The sequence below is a fragment of the Abramis brama genome (genome assembly GCF_963993115.1).
Source record: "Abramis brama genome assembly, chromosome: 25".
NCBI classification, from domain to species: Eukaryota; Metazoa; Chordata; class Actinopteri; order Cypriniformes; family Leuciscidae; genus Abramis; species Abramis brama.
In genome coordinates, this window is record NC_139987.1 from 6767576 (window position 1) to 6792841 (window position 25266).

At 39.6% G+C, this 25266-nt stretch overlaps 1 protein-coding gene across 1 annotated transcript; it reads right to left on the reverse strand.

Moving 5' to 3' along the window:
• Nucleotides 1-20589: 20589 nt before the first annotated feature.
• ndufa8 (NADH:ubiquinone oxidoreductase subunit A8) lies at nucleotides 20590-25247 on the reverse strand. The gene is made up of 4 exons (XM_084104600.1): nucleotides 25060-25247; nucleotides 24384-24547; nucleotides 20988-21153; nucleotides 20590-20881 (listed from the first exon to the last, which is right to left on the reverse strand). Exons 1-4 carry the CDS (start codon nucleotides 25108-25110, stop codon nucleotides 20744-20746), a joined length of 519 nt encoding a protein of 172 aa, XP_083960726.1. The 5' UTR covers nucleotides 25111-25247; the 3' UTR covers nucleotides 20590-20743.
• Nucleotides 25248-25266: the final 19 nt, after the last annotated feature.

The window sequence follows — 25266 nt, forward strand, 5'->3', positions numbered from 1 at the left end:
CAGCTCTGACAGTATAAACAACAGCACACTGGGAAGGACTTTGCACACTGTGTCAGACTGGAAGTTAGTAGAACAATGAGGGTGCAAATTTGCTGAATCCATTTTCCTAACCAATGCTTGTCAGGTTTGAAGGAGAAACTAAGTTGATTCGATGATTTTCCAAAAGCATGTTGCATGGTGGGTGGCTTCATCCCAAAGGATACATTTCAAGGTCTTTTGTGGGTGGGAATCCAGGAACTGGAAGAATATGGAGATATCAGAGCTGAAAGAAAACATGTAGTCCTTTTTATAATTGTGCAAAAACAATTACTAATTGCAAAAGAGCTTTATTTCAGAGCTTTGAAGAGCTCATGATGAGGTAATATGGGCCTACTGGTTATGGGCAGGGGTGACTTGTGTAATGACATCACCACTTACGAGTATCACCTGGCGGATGATAAAACAGGGGAGAGAATCCCATAGACCAACATTAAAGGGGCCCACTTCTCGTTTCTTACTTTATGTTGATCTCAGTAGTAAACATGTGTTAAAGGTTTAGTTCACCCAAAAATTCTGTCATTACTCCCCCTCATGACGTTCCGAACCAGTCAGACATTCGTTCATCTTCGGATGAAAATCGTTTTGATTTTGATGAAATCCAAGAGCTTTCTGATCCCCTATAGACTGCAACATTATTACCACTTTCAAGGCCCAGAAAGGTCACCAAGACATCGTTAAAATAGTCCATGTGACTCCAGTGGTTCTAATTTTATGAAGTGACGAGATCATATTTATCAATTATATATATATATGATTTCTGAGGGATCACGTGACACTGAAGACTGCAGTAAAGATCCTAAAAATTCAGCTTTGACATCACAGATATAAAATACATTTTAAAATATATTTAAATAAAAAACTATTATTTTATAATATAATAATGTTACAATATTATGTCCTTTTGATCTTATAAATAATAAATATATTTTAATTATTCCAGACTTTAGAACAGTAATTATTATTAATTAAAATTTGTAATTTACAAACAAAGGGGTGTCTGGAAAAAAATAATAAAATCAAGCTACAATATTTTTTATTTAGAAAAATGAATCAATAAAAAAAAAAGATTGACATTGTATATAACATTAATCCACAAAATTAGGTATTTACCTGAGTGACACTGGTATCAAACAAACAGTTATTGAAATGTTAAAGGCACACTATGCAGTTTCCGTTTTTCTCAAACAGCGACCCCTAGAGTCGCTGTGGATTATTTGTATTTAACGTTACTGTTATATCACTCATGCAGAGCCGTCTCTGCATTCGTCCGACTGTGCTTTCTTCAATTTCTTCGTCGACTCTGCCATGATTCACGTCTGAAATGCGTGCTAGTGTCTCCATAGAGGCTGCTTCATATGTTGTTGATGTATGTGACGTCGTGCAGTAAAGCAAGTCTTGATTCTCGCGAGATTTGGCGGGGAGCCACCTCTCAAACCTGCATTGCTGGTTTTGGCAGCGGCGTCCCCCCGCTTTGCTATCGGGATGATTCGCCCTACTACAGGTTCGTTTACCATCGAAATGATTTCGAAGCTGTTATATTAAGGTACAAATCTTGCATAGTGTGCCTTTAATGATATCACTACTAACTAAAAAAAAAATTCAACTGTATTTTTTTATGTCATAAATTACACAACCTGTTTACTAAAATGTTTGCAAATATATATTTGCATGTGCCATTTTTAAGGTGCATCACTGTCATGCAAAATAAATGCCTCTGTACTCCTGTCCAGGTCTAAGGTTGTCTTTTCGTCTACTGCTTGTCTAGATGGACAATGCACAACAGGGGTCTCAGAGGTGAAGCCCAAGGATAAGCATAGGAACTTTCCACCATTTTCTCTCCCGTTATTTATTTTTGTCTGTGTTGTTTTCTCAGTATTGCAATGCATCACTTGACATTACCCAAGCAAGTTTGAGCAGCAGAGTATCAGCTGAAAGCAATTTGGTACCGAGCGCAGCTGCCAGGCGGATAAGACTCTCCCTCTTTCGTTTACTTTGAAATGCTGCTTTTTTTTTAACGTCCAAAATACACAAGGCAGCCAAATTGCTGACATGTGTGCGAGGAGCAGTGAAATCCTGCATTCTTTCATGCCCCTCTATGCAAAACTCCCCATTGTTTATTTAAAGAACACAGAACACTTTAGCACTATTAAGAAACATGTCATATAGTAAACTAAAGGTTTCCTCCCAGGAAAAATCCCCTGTCGTTTATTTTTCTTTGCAAAAAGTTATTTTACTTAGTATTCGCAAACTCACCGCATACACAATTAAAGCCATGGTGGTTGTAATTGGGTTGTGTACGGCTGGACACTAACAGGCAAGGCAAACGTGGAAGTGAGGTGCTTATTTGTGTTCAGGAAGTTGGACGGGTGGACTGGACTTCATCTCTCATTCACATCACATCACATCAGGGTTCACACAAAACACCCGAACCACGCAGTTGCCTGGCATGAACCGGGGACTCGCTTTCAATGTGCGGGTCTGCTTCAAACCTCAGCTACTGTCTGTGCCGCTCATGTCCATACACTGGTGAACTAATCTCACCTCAGAGGTGTTTAACAGCAGATTTTATATAGTCATTGATTGTATTGGCTAGTCACATGGATGCCCCATAGTGATGCACTTAAATGAAAATGCTTAACCAAACCCACTGGGACAAAACGCTCATTTTAAATTTAAAGCATTTGTTAGAAACTATCAATGTAAAATATTCAAATGATTATATTAAAAATATTAATTATTTAAAGGGGCTATTGTCATAGTTCACCTGTCTGCGGTTCCCTCATGCACTCCATACTCCATTCACACACACATAGGCCAGCCATATCACTGAAAACTACAATTCCCAGCATTCCTCCTGCACTTGATCAGCGCACAGTATTTAAGCACACACACCTCAGTCACACTCATTGTCTGGTCCACCTTAGATAGTTATCCTCTAAGATATCTCCAAGATCCTGTCTCCTAGTTCCCTCGTCTGTTCTCCAGCGTCCCGCCAGCGTTCCTGCAATCCTGTAAGACAAAGACAATGATTGTTATTCATTCACTCTAACGGCAACCCCAGACAGCAACATAGTGTCGGCTCAGATCCGGCCCACATCTGGGCCGTGTGGAATCCATGTGTACCAGATGGGCAGGATCAGGGCCAACTACACTATGTTGCTGTCTGGGACTAAAATATATTTACCAGTTGAAGTCACCTCCTCTATCTTCACCTGCAAACCTAAGCACTGAAGCATTATACTTGCATTACTCATAGTTTGTTGTCTATACTCGACTGCTCTGGACATTGTCCTCATTCATCTCTCTCTTGAGTTTGATATCTCCTAATATCTATATACAGGAAAGCGTGCAGCACATTTACAATCGTATAAACGTCGCTCTCAGCAGTGTGGATGATGTCTGGATGTTTGTTAAAACAAAAGTATATCACTGCAAAGTTATTTCCAACTTCAAGAACAACAACAACAGCTGTGAGTATATCTGGACATTGAGTCTCTTGTATATTATGTGTGCACGTGTGAGAGGATGAGCAGTAAGTTGCCGGCTGCAGTTCACTTAACGGCCCCCGGTGTCGCTAACATCCAGAGTTTCTGAATTCTACATATAGCCCCTGGGTGCTTTTCGTCATTTTTTACCAAAAAAAATTATGTTTTGTTTTTTGTTCGAATTTTTGACTTGTACGAACGGTTTTGGCACTTGCTATGTGAACACAATAAAAAATCATGGACATGTTTCAAAAAGGTTAAATGGTCAAAAATGACCACATTGGAAATGAATGAGAGACGAATTTCATCCAGTGAAAACTTTTGGTACTGTGGCCAAATAAAATCTTACTGGAAGCTAATTTTTCTGAGATATCAAGCTCATATTTAGAACACAACTGATTTAGATGTATGGCTTTGCTTTTCTTGCAGTTTTAGAGTAAAACGTGTTTTTGAAAATATACATTTCATATAAAAAATGCAAATAGTAGTTTATAACAATAAACGTCAAATTCTGTAACTTTTAAGTTTTCAGCAATAATCTGCCAAGTGTTGTCTTTGAAAATAGATTAATTTAAGTCTGTGCTCTAAAGCGTTCAAGATTTACGACAGTTTAAGTTGGAAATTTCCTTTTCAGGTTTATGCTCAAAAAGTGAATAAATGGATTATAACTACAGCATATATATAATTTAGTACCATAAAATATTAAATAAAAAACATTATCAGACTAAAATATAGTACATTCATTTCATTGACATAAAAAACAATTCGGTAATTGAACACGTGAAGACCACCAGAGGGTTAACAATGCACTTGTTCTTTCTTCTGTCGGCATTACTACAAAAATAACAAGACTCTAATGACTGACAAATTAACAAGTTAAGACAATAATTTTAAATGAACATTTAATCATGCCCCATGAACCATCAAACTACACTTAACAAGTCTGTAAGACATCCAGAATTGTATGGAAGTAGTAAACAGGAAGCAGAATTGCCATTTGAATTCAAATGTAAGGAATCATGGCCATTGCTGGGAAATCTCGGTCAGTGAATTATGAATTAATGTTGCTATTGGGCCCCTTTTTCTCTGTTGTACTGGGTGTGTAGGGGAGAGGAGGGGGCGCGTTCGTCCCCAACAAGTAGTCCCACCATTTATTAGTGGCAATCCTGTAAGAAGCATTAAGATGAATTGAAAGTCATTCATACGAGTGTAATTTTGAACTAGAAAAGTTTTTCAAGACAAAGAAGAAATGGGAAAATTTCTGTGGGGTGTGGCCAATTCAAATACTTACTACTGAATTAAAAGGAGAGGTTTGTCTTTACTTTATGATGGAATATAGAAGTCTGCCGTTTTCCCCCCTTGAATATTCTTGAATGAATTTGAGTCAAATAAACGTTAATTTAGTTTTAGCAATTATGTCTATGAGAAACCCATATGGGTCGACCACCATTTGCAAGTCAAGTTCTGTTAGTTGTTACGGCAAAGATCGCAATAAGATCTGTTGTCATTCGGCGTTAATCTAAATAGCTGGTGGAAGTGGAAAGGGTAGGAAGGTCACGGTAAACAAGAATGAAGTCATGAGACCTGATGAATATGGTTGTAATCATGTCAAAAGCACTGACCTTTACATTGAGTGACAAAACTGAATTGGATTCAGGATCCTTCTACCAGCTAAACACTTCCAGCTTTCCTGTCACTGAATGAGGTCTGCAGTGTAAATATAATCTGAACCTTAAACACACCGACACACAGCGAGATCATGAACCGATCCTCACATCCTTCTTTTGATTTCCAGGATGGCTGAGTGAATCCATCATAAACAGAGGAATTCATACTCATTACAGTGTGCAGAGGTCTCTCTCAGACAATGTGCTGGAGAATCCAGATCCTTTTGCATTCTCATGTCAAGCGCCAAGACTATTGTGTCGTCCAACCAGTGACTAAGCGCTTGACTTCCCTGGATTTGCCGCTTGTTCCCAGTGAGCAGCTGCAGCAGTGTGGCTTTCAGCAGTAAACAGGATTCTTCCGACCCACACTATCCTGTGGTTACCTGGAACAAACACACCTCCTTTGACTCGTGGCTTTACTTGGACGTCCAGGCAGCACGCGGAAACACGGGGGTTCTGTTGAATGGAAGAACCACTAAATAATGTCGCAGAGCCAATACAGCTGGAAAACTCCACAGAAGCAATGAATGACGTGGCGGTCAAGACCATATGAGTCAATAAAACCTGGAAGTTATAGAAAGGTACAAAAAAGAAAATGAGGAAAGGTGTATACACATGAGAAGGTACAAAAAAAAAAAAAAAGTTCATTATGGGATGAACCAAAGTAAAAGGTTAAACTTTGGAGCATTTTAAAGTCCTCCTGTGGTAAAAAAAAAAAAAATCAAGTTTTTAATTTTTATGTCTATGTGGTGTTTTTAATTTGCTTTAAGACAAACCATTTGCAAATTCATAAGTCAACACCATTGCTGAGTATTTTCTCATTAAAACTGCAGTGAACCAAAGACAGTCTCAAAAAATGCGGTTTGAAATCGCTGGTGTTTCTGACGTCACAAACTACCTTGTAACCAATCACGTCAACGTGTGATCGTCAACAAGTGGATCTCTGAGCTGGTGCGAGTGAGTGGAGGCAGAACTCATTTGCATATTCATAGAACCGCGTATACTAAATGTGGCAAGGGTGTAGTTATATTCAAGCTATTTTAAGGCATGAAGAAAATTTTCAAAGGAAAAAACTTTTAAATGTGTCATTTTGGGGATCAACGATGAGTTTTACAGGAACAAATTATTGACTACAGGGGGACTTTAAGTTCATCAGAGAATTCATGCAAGACCTGCAGCTGTGGGGAAGATTTTCAGTGAAGAATGTTATTACGGTCTGGTTCAGTGCTGGTCTAGTTGGTTGACCAGCATGGTCTATCTGGTGAAACTGGTTAACCAAGGAACTTTGGATGGGTAGGATGCTGCCCACCAACTATGCATGTTTCTTTTAATAAGTGTGGTTCTTTCTTTCTTTCTTTCTTTATTATAATATTTTTTTTCTATATTTATTTGTTTATTTTTATTAATTTGAACTTGTTTCTTTATAAATAAATGGCAAGCTTGTTAAGGTTCAAACCATGCTGAAAAAATAACAATTTTAAAATGAATTCATCAATAAAAAAAAAAAGAATTAAAAAAATTCAAAATTCAAATGTAATTAAGTTTAAGATTTATTAATTGATTAATTATTTAAAATATTTTTTATTTATTATTTAACAGTGCAGTAAAGAAGTGACAGGAGCGCAACATGGAACCATGTATATATATTTTTAAGAGTGTAATTGCAAAAAGCTAAAACCATGTCCATATATCTTACATGAATCAGTTTGACGCATACATACAGTATTTGTAGGTGGAGAGATGGATTGGAACCATGGTCAACTATTGAAACATTAGATAAAGAAAGTCATGAAAATGGACAATAGAAGGTGAAGGGTCTGGGACTCCCAGACCTCAGCAGCGTGTGGATCAGATCCAGGGTTGGAGTGGGAGGTGGTCCACAGTGACTGACGGCCCACCACGGCCCAAGAAACTCGAGTTGCAGGGAAAGCTTAACACACCTTGACATCCATAGGAAACTCAAGTCCAGCTCGGAGCAGAGTCAGATACGTACCACCAAAGAAGCTCGGCCGCACCGCTCAGTACAGCTTTTAACTCAATCTGTTTAGATGAGCGCACAGAAGAAGAATGTCTCCATCCTGCACCTCCTCCCCTTCACGCTCTCTCCAAAAGCCCTGAAACCACATACACAGATGCATTAAAATGACATGTAGGCAGATACGTATGGGAAATGAGCAACTGCCTTCAGGAAGCATTCAGTGCAGTGCCAACCAGTGAGCTGACATGAGATCTCGCTGTTTGCTTGGGAGAAGCAAATATATGCTGTTGCTTGCAAGACGGTGCCAAGATGTTTGGAGAAATCAAGGAAATAACCCTCCAGGAATGTGTCGGCATGGACAAAAAGACAGTGAATAGTTTGAATAAAAAACTGCAGAGGCTTGTTTGATGATTGCATGCATTGGCTGGAGAGCCTGAATGATGTAACTCCATCTCAGAAAGAAAAAGAAAAATCAAAGGAGTGGATGGAAAGATAGTCCACAGGATTCTCTTAAGAGTATGGCGAGTTTAATCGCAATGCATCTAAAAATAATTTATGTTGTCATTATTTAACCACCATGTCGTTCCAAACCTGTATGATGTTATTATTTTCTTGTGTAACCTAAAAAGAAAATTTCAAAAAGGACAGTTGTTCAAAACGGAGAAAAATACCTTTAAAGCACCATAAAATGAATTCATTTTACATGTGCACTATATTTAAAATCTTTTCACAGTGGTGTAATGCGCCACGTGGTTGTGGTTTTTAATTGACACCTGATTAGCAAGCATTTTTTGTTGAATGGAAAAGAAGCTGCTTTGACATTTTAACATTTTCCTTTGTGTTTCAGGTACACCAGTTGGAAAATCCCAAATAGAGATTGATTTTTAAGAGCTGCGGTGGAGGGGATGATTTTCATTAAATAACTAACTCAATTTCTCACATAATGATGTATGACTTAAGAAGACTTGGAATATAGTGCACAAGAAACATGAACAACTTTGTTCTTGCCTTTTTTCTTTTGGAAGCACTTTCCTTTTTTTTGTGGTCACTGTGAACTGTCGTTATGTGAAAAAGTGAACTGGGAAAGAAATAGCTCCAAGAAAAAACAGCAATGACATGAGGGTGAATAAATGATGACAAGGAGTTTAATTTCTGGATGAACTATCCCCTGAACATCTCAGTTCATCATCGGCCAAGTCTTGCCCATGGGATACCGTGATTATTCTCCCTTCATTGAGCGAAACCAATGAATCGAGGTTGAAGTTTCAACAAACAATGCCGTATATAACACTGCCCTTCTGACAAGAAATGAGGGTAAGGAGTGAGAAAGAAAAAAAAGAGAAAAGGATTTGGTGCTTGCACGAACCAGGGCTGTAAATAGTCCTGAAAGCTGTATCTCAGAAGGAGAAATGGGAGGCTGGTCACGAGCCAAAACAAACACAGGGCTGGCCCAAGAGGATCTGCACTGCTGGGCCCGTTTTCCTCCTTTTCAAATCCTGAGCCCCATGCCCTCATCTGCTGCCCTACTCCACATCCCCTCAGCTGTCAACAGCTGGGCCTGTCATTCACTGGAACCTCTTTTAATGAGCAATCAATCACTCCACTATTTGTTTATCTATCTATATACAATATGAAGTCAAGTATGGAGCCTCCAGCCAGGCTTGTTGCATTCAAAGCATGCGTAGCCTACACTCCAGAGGACTCAGCGCGGTTGCCATGTAAAAACAGTCGTGTTAGGGTGGATGGAGCTCTGCAACTATTTCTGGAAAAGTGTGGCGACACCTGCAGGAAGGTCGGGATGCGTTTAGACGTCGCGTGTCATCACATAGGCCTACTTCAGTGTCGGTTTACAAAAGATTTGTGACGCACTGACACTTTCCAAAAACGTTAACAGCCCCGCGCAATGTCGCATTATACAGCCAATTCAGAAAATAAACAAGCGGTCATAAACTGACACCTTTCCATTTCAACACGCGCTTGTTCGCGCCAACATAACGGTGCGCGCGATTGATAAACAAGCAAAATATGAGCGTTGTCTACCGTTGCTCAGGTGTGGTCAAAAATGGTACACACCTGTGCTGTCTTGTCCAGGTTTTAGCACCAGTCTTGGTTGTTAAAAAAAACCTCCTAAGTGGTTTCTAAACAGAAAAATATTCATATGGCGTTTGGAATGTAAAGAGCTAAGTAGACATCAGTTATATCAGATATTTCAATGTGTTTTATTTTTGTGTGTTTTTTTTTTTAGCAAGGATACATGCTAAACCACCACTGGAGGATGTTGCGTGAACACAAATGTGTCAGCTGAGGTAAAAGCTGGGTGGAATTTGCTTGTTAAACAAGCACTATCCTACTACATTCCCTTATTTTACATTAATGAATCTATTTAATATCTTAATCATTCTAACCACAAGAATTTTCTACAATGTAAATATCCATCCATATTGTAGAAGAGAATATTCATCCATAGAGTAGAAGAGCATCTTAAAGGGACAGTACACCCAAAAAATTGAAATTTTGTCATTATTTACTCACCTCTTTCTTTCACATCTTTTTTTCTTCGGTGAAACACAAAAGGAGAAATTTTGAAGAATGTACTGCTCATTCTTTTCCATTCAATTACAATAACTGGGGACTACAACTTTTAAAGGAGCTGTATGTAAGAAATCTATTTCAATTAATCATAAAATGGCCCTGATGTGTCACTAGACATTAAGAAATCATGTTAATTTCAAATACTTATATCACTGACAACAGTAGTATGGCTAGGATATTGTCATTTAAAAAGTGGACTTGCAGCCCTCAACTGATGTTGATGTTGTCATTTTGTGTTTTGGCCTGAAGCGCCTCCCTCCACCTATCTACCAATCACGAAGTCAGTAGTGTTTCGGGATCCGGGTTGCCAGCTCAGCTCTAACCTACCCTAGCTCTAGTCGGATAAAAATGTCTAACGTTACTAAATCAAAAAGACCTCGTTATAATTCAGAAATTCGTAGTGACAAAGTCCGAAATAAAACCAGAATTTGTATAGGAGATGCTTTTGAAAGATGGAGACAGCTGAAAACGGAGAAGAATTTGAACACAGACGCCAACGTAGCTAATTTTCTCCTGGACAGGTAAGATTCATCTAACTTGTGCTTGGCTAACTTGTACTTGATGTCAATGCACATATCATATATTCATGACAGTCGAACAAAGTTATGCATGTTCGTGCAAAGTAACGTAACGTTAGCTCACATGGACGTATGCTAACATTAGCAATGCATAGGAGCCCGTTTCTCTGTCATTATGCTGAGACGCTGAGGAAAACAACATTAGCACGCCCATTATGGCAATTTGAAACGTAATTGAGACAGAAGCCTAACTTTACCTCAGAAAAAATGATTCGACAATATCCTGGACTAAGTTACACATGCTGCAAGTTGACCTGTATTTCACATCACATATTTTAGCGTGTTATGGACGCGTGCTGCAGGGTAAGTAAAAAAATACAGCTGGTCACTTTCACTTATAGCATCAGCTAAATGAATAGCTGTATTACACATAGTGACATAGGCTTGTGCTTGTACTTACATTAATGACAGATACATAACGTTACAAGTTAGACTTACAGCTACCGTTCTGTCTGTCACATACGAGCTTAACGTTACATCTTTACGATTATACTGTCACATACGAGCATACATCTTTACGATACTGTCACATACGAGCATAAATCTTTACGATTATATTTAACTAATGACAATTAGTACATTTTTTAAATACATAATTACTTATCAAAATATCTCTCATGATGCATAAACATAATTACCAGAAAAAAACTTACTGTGTACGTCTCGTCGGAAGCTCATTGAAGCAGCCTACGTTTCTGCTGAATTCAGCTTATCTGGCAACCTCGAGTCAGGGGGGAGGGGATACACCGCTCTATAGTATTTTTAAAGTGATTGCAGTACCAGTTTTGGCCACAATCCTACATACAGTTCCTTTAAACTTTAAAAAACAACATTAAAAACTGTATAAATCACTGTATAAATCCCTACATGTCTGAAGCAACACTGTCCAACAGCGACACCAACAGGTAAAGTTACAGCAGGTGTCCGCATCTCTCTTGCCTCCCCTGAGTCCATTGACTTTTAACAGATCCCCTAATGCAGTGCAGTCCCTGGGTTTGATGGGGGGTAATTGAGAATGAATGGGGGAAAGTCACATGAGAGGAAGCAATGCCTCCATCGAGCTATGATTGGATATAATCGGTTATGATTTGATATGATTGGTTCATGCGATAAATCCCACCTCTTGTTTTCATGTGCATTTGGAATCAATCTGAATGAACACTAATTATAAACTAAGTAAACAGCTCACCCACTTAGATATCACCGCTTTATGTCACTCAAAATTAAACTTGAAATGGCCTGAAAACATGATGACTGTGGTGTTTTTTGGGGGTTTTTTTGTGAGCAATCAGCTGGTGAAATTACAGATACGGAGCTTGATGACTGGTTTTCCAAAAATAAGTTGACTATTAAAAAGAACAGCCGAAAATCAGTTCACAAATAAAATATATTGTTTAAATTGTTACTGTTAATGAGATCTATACTTGGTTTTAATAAATAGGACATTAATTACATAGTCAATGTAAAAATACAAAATAGATTTGTATTTTTTTTTTCTTTTTAACCTGGAAAATATGACAACTGTTACATCTGTCAGCTGCAGGTGCCATCATGGCAGCCTAGTCCCTTACCGTTTCCATAGACTCTGTTATTCCTGGACTTCATTTCCCAGAATCCTCTGCTCATTATTAATTTATCTGTTTCAGCTGTGTCTTGTTTCATTTGATCATCACCTTTTGCCTTCATTCAGTATGAAGTCTTGTTTGTTTGAGTTCACACTCTGTCAGCATTTTGAGCAGTTCTTGGGTTCTTTATATTTATTTTTTCCTGTGTTTTTGGATTTCATGTTCCTGTCTTCCTCTGTGGATTGGATTTGTATTTCGGACTGTTTACATGTGCTTGACCCTCTGCCTGGTATAGACCCTTTTACCGTTGTACACAACGATGACGTATGCGCGCGCATATTGGCAACGGAAGTATGGCGAGAATCAGCAGCGTGTCAAGCTACGCGAGCGGATTAAACAACAGACGCAAGCATTTTTTATTATGTCCTCGCTCCAATCAACACGTTTAATCGCCTGCAGCCACTATTCTGAAACGGCCGTGATCCTGTCGGAATCCTATAAAACTTAAGCCCCTTGGTGGAATATCGATTAGTGCAACCGTAAACGCAACAACCAGACATTTTGATGCTGGGAAACCGTTTTGATAAACTTTCGGAGGTGCCAACCATAGACAGTATATAAACTGGACACAGCGACCCCATAGGTTTCAACGGAGAAAAGTGAAGTCAATTAGAAGCTCTCACTTCCTGATGGCTGAGCGTACTGCGCAGACTCAAACTGAGCTTGACGACGTAGATGTGACGTGAGCAACCCGTCTGTCTTCTAGTAGCAGTGCCAAGAGAAATCTGAATCATTCCCTTCCGAATCTTGCAGAGACGGAGAGTGTGAGTAGGAGCTGTCCATGAGCTAGCAGCAGGAGAAACTTTTGCTATGTATTCTGATTAATTATTTTGTCACTTTGCCTCCACGTCCCCGCGATTGCCCGCGAGCTTCTCCTCCTGTCCATACGGTAATTCTCTACTGTGCGACAGAGAGTCGCTTGGTTATGACGCAATCGTTAGCCTAATTTTACAAAAATTGCTTCTACGTGGCCATAACGGAAGCTACAAGGTAATGAAGCCTTTTATACATTTTCGTGTTTCTTTAGAAATAAATAATGGACAAATGGAGTCTTTAAACGCCTCAGATGTGAAGTTATTCGCTGTCAAAGTGACGCCAAAATGAATGGGAGTCAATGGGATGCTAACAGCAGGTGGGGGTCCGCTAGCCAATGGCGGCGCCCGGGGGTACCTTCAAAATAATAGAAAACCATGCCCCCCTGGTGCCAACACGTTAGAGCCAGTGGGGAAAAACACCACTTCCGTAGCCAAAATGCGCGCGCAACTATTTGATCACGTGGGCTGTAAAAGGGTCTATGGACTATGACCTTGGATTACATTTGTTAATAAACTGCGATTGGATTCTCACTCTGTCTGCTGAATGCAGTCTCACCACCACAACCAAGTCATTACAACAAAATTAAGTGTAACAGGGACATGAATTTACATTTAATTAACTTTGCCTCTTTTCAGATCATCACTGATAGGGCACAAAGTATAAAAAGAAATGGTGTACTGATGGATCTGCAATGTAAAATGAGTGCTCTGAAGAAAAACAGACAGATAGCAGATAGATAACAGATAGATATCATAGACACAATTTAAGATTAATTCCCACAACTTATTAATTTGCAGCCGCTTATAAATTAATTCCCTTGTTTTAGATCAATCGTGGTACTAACCACGTCGTACTAATTTGTGGCCACAATATCCCGTTCCCCTCCATATGTACATGGTATTTCAAAAGAATACTATGCTGTTACCTTTGTTTAATGTACAATTAAAGTACCACGTAGCCTAAATACCATGCTGTGTGACTTTGGTAACCGTCTGGTACCATTGTATGAGCATCTTACTGTTGTACCTTATTACAAACAGTGCTTGTTTTGGTGGAGACCGTCAAGGTGTTCAGTGTGTTTCTTGTATTCTGCCAGCTGCCATTTGAGTTTTGCATGTGTTCATGAGTAAAATCACTCTGCCTTGTCAACCACATGACATTAATCCCATTAAAAAGCAGGGCCCATTATAGTTATGGTATGGATCAAGTGGTGCGTTATCCTGCAATATGCATGTATTGTTCCACACAGTGACATCTGGAGCGCTAGTCTACAGACTGTGGCAGCCTGTGTATTTTACTTAGACCTGCATGTGAGTTCAAAGCCACTCGAGTGAGAGGCCATTTTAAGTGGAAACATGAAAGCGCCTCTCAACACGCCAAATCAGAGAAAGGAGAAAGCTTCAAGTAAACATATAACATGCGGTCTTGCTGCAAAACAGACGCAACAAGGAGTTAAAACTACAGTTAGCCGCATACACCAAGACAAAACCACAATCGATAGGTTGTTTCAACATATCACACCGGCGGCAGGTCCTGGTTCTGAGGCCTCAGAACAGGTCATAGCTCACGCTTCATAACATCATGTCCCCTGGCTCGCATACATGTGGCCCGATGACTGGATGATAAGGTTACACTAGGCAACAAGCGGTTTGTGCACATCACCGCCTCAAATATTTATTTGATCCTGTCAAAGTCTGTGGCGAACAATAGGAATATTGACAGTTTAGGGACGAGAATGAGCTAGTTTGTTTGAGTGTTTTAGCACCGTGGACTCCCGTGCGGGCTGTTGCTTTGTGAAAGTCCAGTATTGTATTTCTTTCCGCTGCCAAAGCATGCTTCCTGCGCCGGGGCCGAGTCGACCAACACTGACCTCCATTTCCTTTGTTGAGGTCTGAACTAGCGCTGCCACGAGCCCCTGGGCCCTGCCTCCAGACTCAGGCCTCCCCGCGCGGACCTGCGAAGCGGCCTGGGTCACCGTCACCGCTGGTGAGGTTTCCTGAGGGAGTCTGTGGATCGGACCGCACCTTAGGATATCTAGAGGAAATTTTGCAGTTAAGACACTTTTGGCTCTATGACAACAATGGTGCTTGACTTGCTAGTCTTTAAAGGGGTAGTTCACCAAAAATATCATTCCATAAAATCTGTATGACTTATGTGTAACATAAAAAAAGATATTTTGGAAAATATCCAAATTATTGGATATTATATTAGATATTCAGTCTTTTTTTTTTTTGGTCCATACAATTAAAGTCAATGGTGTCCAATGTTGTTTGCATCATGATGTTCTTCAGAATATCTTCTTTTGTGTTCAGCAGAAGAAAGAAACTCATAAAGGTTTGAAACAACATGAGGTTGAATAAATTACAGCAGAATTTAAATTTTTGGGTGAACTATCCCTTAAGTAGTAAACACACTGTAAAAATAAAATGCTGCCTTCAATTTTTGAGTACTTTGAGTCAACTTGGGTGTTTAAGTCACTTCAAATTAAATTACATCAAACTGACTTAAAAAAATTATCTTGTATAATTTATATTACAAAGTTGAAAATTGCTTAACTTCTTTTGATGAGTTAAAGCAATGTAAAAACATATGTTGTCATAAGTTATTAATCATATAATTTTTTACAGTGCAGTATTACAAATAAATGTTCAGAGGAAAATGCTTAATTATGGATTTAAACAAAATACCAAGCCAAAAAAATAACATAAAAAAATTGCAGACTGGCCAAGCTGGTCTTGGTTTTAGAGTGGTTTTTAATGTACACTACATTTAAATCTGAAGCTGTACTTAAGTTGTATGATTTGTAATTATCAAATCACTAACCCTTAGTTTGAGCAGCAGTTTAGTAATGCTTGCAAATAATGATTGACATGCATTTGGCCTAATTCTGAGTCCAATAGGAAAAAGTTGGCCTTCGCTGGCTAAGCATAAAAATTATGACTGCCAGGATGAATATTTTGTCTTTTTGCTTTTGCAGCTCTGGTTATAAGGGTGAAGTTTTAAATAATTTCTGAGTTCTTACATCTATCACTGCGTTCTTGGGTGAAATCTTCCGGCATGGTACAGCAGTCCAGTTAAATGTCAAATATTTTCCACTAAGTGAATCAATGTCACATATTAACTAAAATAAAAAATAAAATAAAAAATCAAAAGAAATAGCAATCTTGTGTTTCCATCTACATTTACCAAAGAGAAGACTTTTATATTTAAAAGTGACACTTTCAACTCTCTATTCTGATTGGATTATGTCACTGAAGCCGTAAACAGCTGATATACACTGACGAGATACGTATAATCCCAAATTAATATGATGCCTTGCAACCAGGAATTCTACAATTAGGCCAATTAACAATATTTTATGTAAAATTGTGTGTAGAGTTTTTCACATCAGGCTTTCCATGTGCAGTAAAATCACTGTATTGGATGACCTCTCATGGTTTGTTTTATCTCAAATCAAGCTTTACTGTAAAGTGGGTTCATCTCTGATGAGCATTAACTAGGAAGACCCCATTAAAATTGATCCCAGGCCCTGGTAATTTTAGCGACGACCCTGCTGTAATTTGAACATTTTCAAGGCGACATTGTTTTATAGCTTACAAATCTTGTTATTATCAGTATAGTTATTGTTTTGCCACAGTGTTTAAACTGGTACTCTTAGTATGTGTCATATATCCCTTGATCTGGTACCCGCAGGGCTCCTATCCCATAATTCCTCTGTAACTGGCACAAAACTGGCTCTGCTCTATTCTGACTTTCTAGCCAAGAAAACGTCAGAGCAAATTCAGCTTTGCCTCTCAGGCTGCAATCTGACATCAGTTTACTTTTGTTCTTGAAAGAGTACGAGTTTCATCCAGAATGACGTTTGACTTGTATGGGGCAAGAGGGACTCTTGAGTAAATTTGCACATATGAGGGAGGGGGAAAAAAAGAACAGATTTAGTTCCACAGTTTGATTAAATTTCACATGTGGGACCTCCCAGAAAACTCTTATAGAAAATGAGCATCATTTTACCGGGACAGTAAGGGCCTTTTACCTGCATGTCATAAAGGTTAACATGAAAACTTGTTATAAAAATATTCTGAAAAATGGAGCTTTGCACCCAGGTTTATTTTCTTAAGGCAGCAGTGCTGTTGCCTGTAGGGCCAATTGACCTGTGCTGCTCTGTGGCAGTGCACTACTGACTCTTTGAACTTGTCGTGTTGTTCAGACAGTCCTGCTCCAGGGGCTGGTAAGGAAGTAAGGAGGGAGCTCTGGGGGAAATTGGCGTTTACCCAAGGGGGCCGAGTCTCCAGCCCCTGAGGTCCATGACACTACACAGCCACAATCTGGTTTTAAAACACACACCATACTGCTGGACTTAGACAGGAGGTGGTGTCTGGCCAGAACAGCAGCCCAGGTGAATGAAAGAAAGCACCTTTCTTTCACCTTTATAACAAGCTTTAAGGGTGAACAGAGCAAAAACACACGCACATACTGTGGAAGGTAGGGGTAAATTCATAATTGTGTTTAATCTCCAGAATCAATTAAAGTTTATGCTTTTTGTGGCATGCTGTCGATTAGAACAGAATCATCTGTCAGTTTATAAACCAACAGATTTTGAAAGTAATGGACCTAATGGAAGTCTGTGGGTACAGGCGTCACACTAGAATAAATATTAAAATACACTGTATTGCCAGTTTGAGCTTTTGTATATTCAGATTGGCTAAAGATGACATTTAACAGCGTTAATACATTATTAAGCTTCTAAAGATTAACTTTAAGTGTATAAATGCAAAATTTCCCAATATCTGCCGATATACAGTACCTGTCAAAAACATTTCATATTTTTGAAAGAAGTCTCTTCTGCACACCAAGGCTGCATTTATCTAACCCAAAAAACAGTAAAATTGTAAAATATTATTACAATTTGAATTGAAAACAGTTTTGACTGCTTAATATTTTTGTAAAAAAAAAAAAAAAAAAAAAAAGGTTTTAACAACATGCCTTTAACACTTCTGTGGCTATTTTCATGTTGAAGATTTTTCTCAATCTTTATAAAAAATATATACAAAATCTTTAAATAATAGCCTAAACAGTAATAACAAATTGCTGTTTACATGAAGCAAACTTTCCCCACAGAAACAGAAACAAAATCATTTCCCTAGAACAGTGGGTTTCAACCTTTTTGACTCAAAGGATATTACGTTCTCCATAACAATATTTGTAAAACACCCCCTCCACGCTAAGATTATTTTGTATATCTGATGTAATTATTACAATTATTAAAAGTAATTGTTTTTCCATTTTTTTATTGATATACTTAATTAACATGGCTATTCATTTATATAAACAAATTTAATTTAGGCTTTTATTCACATAAACATTGATCAGCGAATATAAACAGAAGCTCAACCCAATTTCATGCATGAGAATGAACCTCATTGGTTCTTGCAGAAGCTCAAACGAGCTGCGTAACACGATAATGAACCTCATTGGTTCTTGCTGAAGCTCAAACGTGCTGCGTAACACGAGAATGAACCTCATTGGTTCTTGCTGAAACTCAAACGTGCTGCGTAACACGATAATGTACCTCATTGGTTCTTGCTGAAACTCAAACGTGCTGCGTAACACGAGAATGAACCTCATTGGTTCTTGCTGAAACTCAAACGTGCTGCGTAACACGAGAATGAACCTCATTGGTTCTTGCAGAAGCTCAAACGTGCTGCGTAACACGAGAATGAACCTCATTGGTTCTTGCTGAAACTCAAACGTGCTGCGTAACACGATAATGAACCTCATTGGTTCTTGCTGAAACTCAAACGTGCTGCGTAACACGATAATGAACCTCATTGGTTCTTGCTGAAACTCAAACGTACTGCGTAACACGAGAATGAACCTCATTGGTTCTTGCTGAAACTCAAACGTGCTGCGTAACACGAGAATGAACCTCATTGGTTCTTGCAGAAGCTCAAACGTGCTGCGTAACACGAGAATGAACCCCATTGGTTCTTGCTGAAGCTCAAACGAGCTGCGTAACACGAGAATGAACCGCATTGGTTCTTGCTGAAGCTCAAACGTGCTGCGTAACACGAGAATGAACCCCATTGGTTCTTGCTGAAGCTCAAACGTGCTGCGTAACACGAGAATGAACCCCATTGGTTCTTGCAGAAGCTCAAACGAGCTGTGTAACACGAGAATGAACCTCATTGGTTCTTGCTGAAGCTCAAACGAGCTGCGTAACACGAGAATGAACCCCATTGGTTCTTGCAGAAGCTCAAACGAGCTGTGTAACACGAGAATGAACCCCATTGGTTCTTGCTGAAGCTCAAACGTGCTGCGTAACACGAGAATGAACCTCATTGGTTCTTGCTGAAGCTCAAACGAGCTGCGTAACACGAGAATGAACCCCATTGGTTCTTGCTGAAGCTCAAACGTGCTGCGTAACACGATAATGAACCTCATTGGTTCTTGCTGAAACTCAAACGTGCTGCGTAACACGAGAATGAACCTCATTGGTTCTTGCAGAAGCTCAAACGTGCTGCGTAACACGAGAATGAACTTCATTGATTCTTGCAGAAGCTCAAACGTGCTGCGTAACACGAGAATGAACCTCATTGGTTCTTGCAGAAGCTCAAACGTACTGCGTAACACGACAATGAACCTCAATGGTTCTGCTCTTCCGGGGGAATACCGAGGCGTTCCCAGGCCAGCTGGGAGACATAATCCCCCCAGCTGTCCAAGGTCTTCCTCGGGGTCTCCTCCCGGTGGGACGTGCCCGGAACATTGAAGGCGTCCAGGAGGCATACGGAAGAGATGCCCGAGCCACCTCAGCTGGCTCCTCTCGATGTGGAGGAGCAGCGGCTCTACTCTACCAAGCTCCTCACCCTATCTCTAAGGGAGTGCCCAGCCACCCTGCGGAGAAAGCTCATTTCAGCCGGCTGTACCCGGGATCTTGTCCTTTCGGTCATGACCCACAGCTCATGACTATAGGTGAGAGTAGGAACGTAGATTGACCGGTAAATCGAGAGCTTCGCCTTGCAGCTCAGCTCCTTCTTCACCACGACAGAACAGTACATTTACCGCATTACTGCACCAATCCGTCTGTCAATCTCCCGTTCCATCCTTCCCTCACTCGTGAACAAGACCCTAAGATACTTGAACTCGGACAGGATACTTGAGACAGGAACTCTCCACCAACCTGAAGCAAGCAAGCCACCCTTTTCCGACTGAGAACCATGGCCTCGGACTTGGAGGTGCTGATTATCATCCCAGCCGCTTCACACTCGGTTGCAAACCATCCGAGCGCACGCTGAAGGCCCTGGTCTGATGAGGCCAACACGACAACATCATCCGCAAAAAGCAGAGACGAAATCGTGTGGTCCCCAAACCTGACACCCTCCGGCCCCTGGCTGCACCTAGAAATTCTGTCCATAAAAAGTATGAACAGAACCGGTGACAAAGGGCAGCTCTACCAGAGTCCAACATGCGTTGATGAATGTTTAAATTGAATAAAAGCCTAAATGAAATCGGTTCATCATATAAAGTGATCGTGACTTCAGAAAATTTTGACAAAACCGATCTCTTTATGAACTTTTTGAAGCGACAAAGTGGTAGTTGTGTGGACTGTCAACGGAGGGACAGAAATCTCAGATTTCATTCAAATGTCTTCATTTGTGTTCTGAAGATTAACGAAAGTCTTCGACATGAGTGAGATGAGTAAATAATGACAGAAGATTTTTGTGTTAACCAAACTTTTAAGTTGTACTGAACCCAGCACATTCTTAACAGTCAAATCTATATAAAGTACACAAAAAGAAACCTGAAGCCAAGTTTAAATTAAATCTTTTTTAATTCGATAACATGTTTTGAGTGCACAAAATTTATTAACATTTCTACACAATACGTTAGGATAACAGCGCAACCACTGGCACACTGGTCAGGAGCATTGAGATCATGATATTTATAGGACAGCGATTGGCCCTTTTTACCAGTTCCAGAAGAACAAGCGGCTGCCGTGCTTGGATGGCTGTAGCTCAGCCTCAATGGGAGTGTTGGGCTCAGGTCTTGGTCTTGAATGGTAGGGGTTTTCAGGCACGGGTCGAGAGGTTGCCACCTTGGTCACCTGTGGGAGAGGTCAAAGGTGTGAAGTACGGAGGCAGACCAAAACGACATGGAAACCACTTCTAATACAGGTTTAAAATAACAAAGTACTGAATATTTTGACCCACTTTGGACAGATCTCCTAGGTCAGGCCTCTCCCAGCCCAGCTTCTCCAACACACAGCTATCAAACTCCTTCTGCTGCTTACGGCAGTGGCGCAGCTCAGCCAGGTTAGAGTAATCCAGGCAGGTCCAGTAATCTGTGAAGGACTCGGCACAGTTTCCCTTTATCTGCCTGTAGACCAAACAGCATGTGATTTTAAAAACTAATTACATGCAAATAGTGGGGTTTATACTATGTCCTAACCAGCTATGACACAACGACTCATTTTCTGTCCATGCTGAAAGCCAAAAATGCTGAAGGACATAATAAAATTAAAGCCAATCTTAGCAATGCAGGCGAGTTCTCTATATTTGTACGCCCTTTCACACAAGTAACACCTGGAAAACCATAAACATATACCTTTTATTTTCATGACATCCAGGGAACTTCTCCAGACAGCACCTTTTTTATGGTTGTGCTTGTAAAATATCCAATGACTCCTGAATAACCTTTTTTGTAAATGTTTTAAGTTTAAGAAAAATATGGACAGGGCTTTGGTTCAATGACATTTCAGGAATGAACGATGCTCAGAACAGAAACCAAGCTACTTTACAAACTTTTGCATTGGTTGTCGCTTCTTGTGTCACACCTTGTAATTTGGCAGGTCAATATAGTATTTGCCATCCTGCAAAGACAGATGTCCTACGCTTACATTTATTTTGATTCATTTACCTGGAATATGTTGATATCATGGGAATAAATCTCATCCCCATGATAATATTTTTTAATTTATAGAAGTTAATCCATCCATACACTTGCCCATTCATGACAGACAATGTGCAGTTGCATTACAATTTGAAAATCCAAGACTACAGTAATTCACCCTTCGCCGAGAGATTGATTGACAGGCGATATGATCAATCATAACACCGAATCCGCCATCAGTGTTGGCAAGTCCAAAGCCCAAGTGCCTAATGTTAGAAGATGGTGAGCCCAAAAAGACTGTCTAACCGCTGTCCTAAAAGCGGCCGCTTTGAAGAAATTGACAGACAAATGTTGTCAGTAAGTAGCCGAAAAAAGAAATGAGGGGCTGCCCATAACCAGAGCCATCATCCAGCTGAAGGCACTGGGTATCGCCAAAGTGCTTAACTTACCCACCAACGAAGGACAAGGACCTCATTTCTTATTTCGGCTACATACTGAGGCATTGGCCTGTCAATTTCATTGAAGCGGACGCTTTGATCCGGTGTAAGAATGATGAGGTGTAATGGATTAACGAATGGGTCACACCAATAAATCAGAATGATAAAAAAATACTAGAGTCAAAAAGTACCAACTTCGGTACCAAAATTAAAAAATGTGACCATACAAGCATTTCCCTCTAGCATTGTGAACGCTGTTGAACAGATTCTTAAAGGGATAGTTCACCCAAAAATGAAAATTCTGTCATCATATACTCACCCTCAAGTTGTTTCAAACCCGTATGAATTTCTTTTTTCTGCTGAACACAAAAGAAGATATTTTGAAAAATGTCTGTAACCAAACAGTTGATGTGTCCATTTACTTCCATAGTAGGAAAAAAAAATACTATGGAAGTAAATGGACACATCAACTGTTTGGTTACAGACATTTTTCAAAATATCTTCTTTTGTGTTTCAGCAGAAAAAATAAATTCATACAGGTTTGAAACAACTTGAGGGTGAGTATATGATGACAGAATTTTCATTTTTGGGTGAACTATCCCTTTAAACACCTCTGATTGGCCATTGTGTTCACATGCTAAACATACAGCCTATGTCTCTGATTGGCCATTGTGTTGACGCGCTCAACATATACGTCTCTGATTGGCTACAATGATCAACAATGACATATTTGACGCTCTTCACAGAACACTTACACAGATACAAAATGGAGCGTTTAAAAGTGGCGTCTATCAGTGGATATATTAGGGATATGATGATAGATGCCGCTTTCAAACGCTCCCGTATGTATCTGTGCAAGCGCTCGATAAAGAGAGTCAAAGAAAACATGTTTTTGAAGCGTTGATCATTGTAGCCAATCACAGACATATATGTTAAAGGGGTCATATAATGGTACATGCACTTTTACAAGTTGATTGTACTGAAATGTGTGTTGGCAGTGCCTGTACACAACCATCATATAATGCTAAAAATCTATCCAGTGTTTTTTTTTAATCTCCTTATATGTTTTCCCCCGTCTCAAATCGAGCCGTCTGACCGTAAGACGTCACACGGTCGGATGCCCCTCCCACGATTGTTAATTGACAGCAGCGTTTCAACACAGACCCGCCCTGAGCGAGCTGTCATCATAGTCCGCCATTGCTGATACGCTGGAGCAGAATGGCGTCTAAGCGATTGTGGTGTTCTGTTCTTGGGTGTAATAACGAACACAGCAGTAATTTTGATGTTCCTAAACCCGAACCGCTGAAGACGCAGTGGCTGAGTTTTGTTTTCGAAGGGAATATTCCCCACGATCAACGTCAATGCTTTCATGTTTGCACGAATCATTTCTCACCAGACTGCTTTATAAACGAGGGTCAGTAATGTTATAAAGCTGGTTTTGCTAAGAAGCTGCTCCTGAAAAAAGGATCGGTACCAACTATTCGTGTTCCTGCTGCACCTCCAGAAGAAGTGAGTGTTACGTTTTATTAACCTTTATATTAATCTTTGCAAATCGCTTGCACGCTTCACGATGAATGCGGCTAAGGTTTACACTCAGGGTACATTACGGCATGTTTTCTATGTACAACGTTCTCAATATAATTCATAATCCCAAGTTTATAATGAACAACTCGTTATGGTTATTGTGTTACAGTGTACGCACAGAACAGAGGGGCGGGGTGAGCAAAGCTCATTATCATTTAAAGACACATGCACTTAAATGGCGTGCTGAAAACAGATCTGTTTTTGACCAGGTAAAATTAGTGTTTTCTTACAATACTAATGAGAATTTTTAATTAAAGTGTATTACAAACTTTTAATTTAGACCCTAAAGAATCATAATAACTTGTATAAAAATGGCATTATATGACCCCTTTAAGCGTGTCAACACAATGGCCAATCAGAGACATATATGTTGAGTGGTTTAACACAATGGCAAATCAGAGGTGTTTAAGAATCCGTTCAACAGCGCTCAAAATGCTAGAGGGAAATGCTGGTATCGTCACATTTTTCAAATTTCTTGGTACTGAAGTCGAGTAGAAGTCGAAGTAGAGTTTTGCCAACTCTAATAAATACTGTGAAATCTTATCAGAAGGAAATGCAAAATTGTACAAAAAAAAAAAAAAAAAAAAACCCTGGTGTGTAAATTGCTTCACAATTACAATGTGCAGCTCATAATTTCAAAATCCATCTAAAAGATTCAAAGCCAAATCAAGACAAACAAGTGAAAGTGTTGAGTACCTGAAGAAGTTGACTGCACACTCATTGACTTTCTTCCCTTCTTTCAGACACTTTCTGGGGTCCTTCTCCTCCCAGCGGCACAGCATGAACTCTTTGTTGGGCTTGTCACATTGAGAGCCATAGTGATGAGCAGCAGCCTTCAGTACAGCTGATGATACATTGACCTGCAAAGAAAACAGCAAAGTCCTGAGAACACACATGATGCAGGAGAAAATTACCTATTTGACTTTAAGTGAATACATTATTTTCCCCAGCAAAAAAATATATATACTATGACATTAAAAATATCCTGGATATTGAGACAGTCTTGTTATTGAATTGGATATTAATAAGATCCAAAACAATAGGCACATAATTACAAAGCACATAATAATCTATGCGTGTCTATAATAAGCCTGCTAAGAAAAAGGTTTGTTACCCATTATAGTGTTACCCTTAATAATACATGGAAATATGAAACCACTGACACTTTACTACACTAACACTGCTAAAAACAAAGCCAATATGTAGTCAAAAAATCAGTTATCCAGTTTTGAATTCCTGCTTTCTTTTTTATCTTCACTAACAGGCATACACTACTATGCTAATTTAAATGAACTTAACAGGTTAACGTTAGCAGTGCGACTCCTGCAGCTTCAGGCTAACACCTGCTTGTTTTTCATTCTTTCAGACGTACCTCTTCGACGTTCAGTTCCTCCAACGTCGGAATCTCAACCACACCGGGCATGGTGCGAATTATACGGCACCAAAAATAATCAGAATGAGTTTGACAGTTCACCAATGTCCTCGTCTGCAGCAAGACGAGGCCTCACGAAGAAGGTCAGTTGACGGCGCAAGTGCGCATGCGCGAAAAATTTCAGGCGCATTTAGATAGCGTCATGCG

What these genes read in the sequence shown, in the direction of transcription:
- ndufa8 (XM_084104600.1), bottom strand. Translation starts at nt 25,110, where the DNA reads ATGCCCGGTGTGGTTGAGATTCCGACGTTGGAGGAACTGAACGTCGAA. An exon ending in TGTGCAGTCAACTTCTTCAG is followed by an intron (nt 21,154 to 24,383) that starts GTACTCAACACT and finishes TTTGGTCTACAG; the next exon opens with GCAGATAAAGGGAAACTGTG. An exon ending in ACCTAGGAGATCTGTCCAAA is followed by an intron (nt 20,882 to 20,987) that starts GTGGGTCAAAAT and finishes CCTCTCCCACAG; the next exon opens with GTGACCAAGGTGGCAACCTC.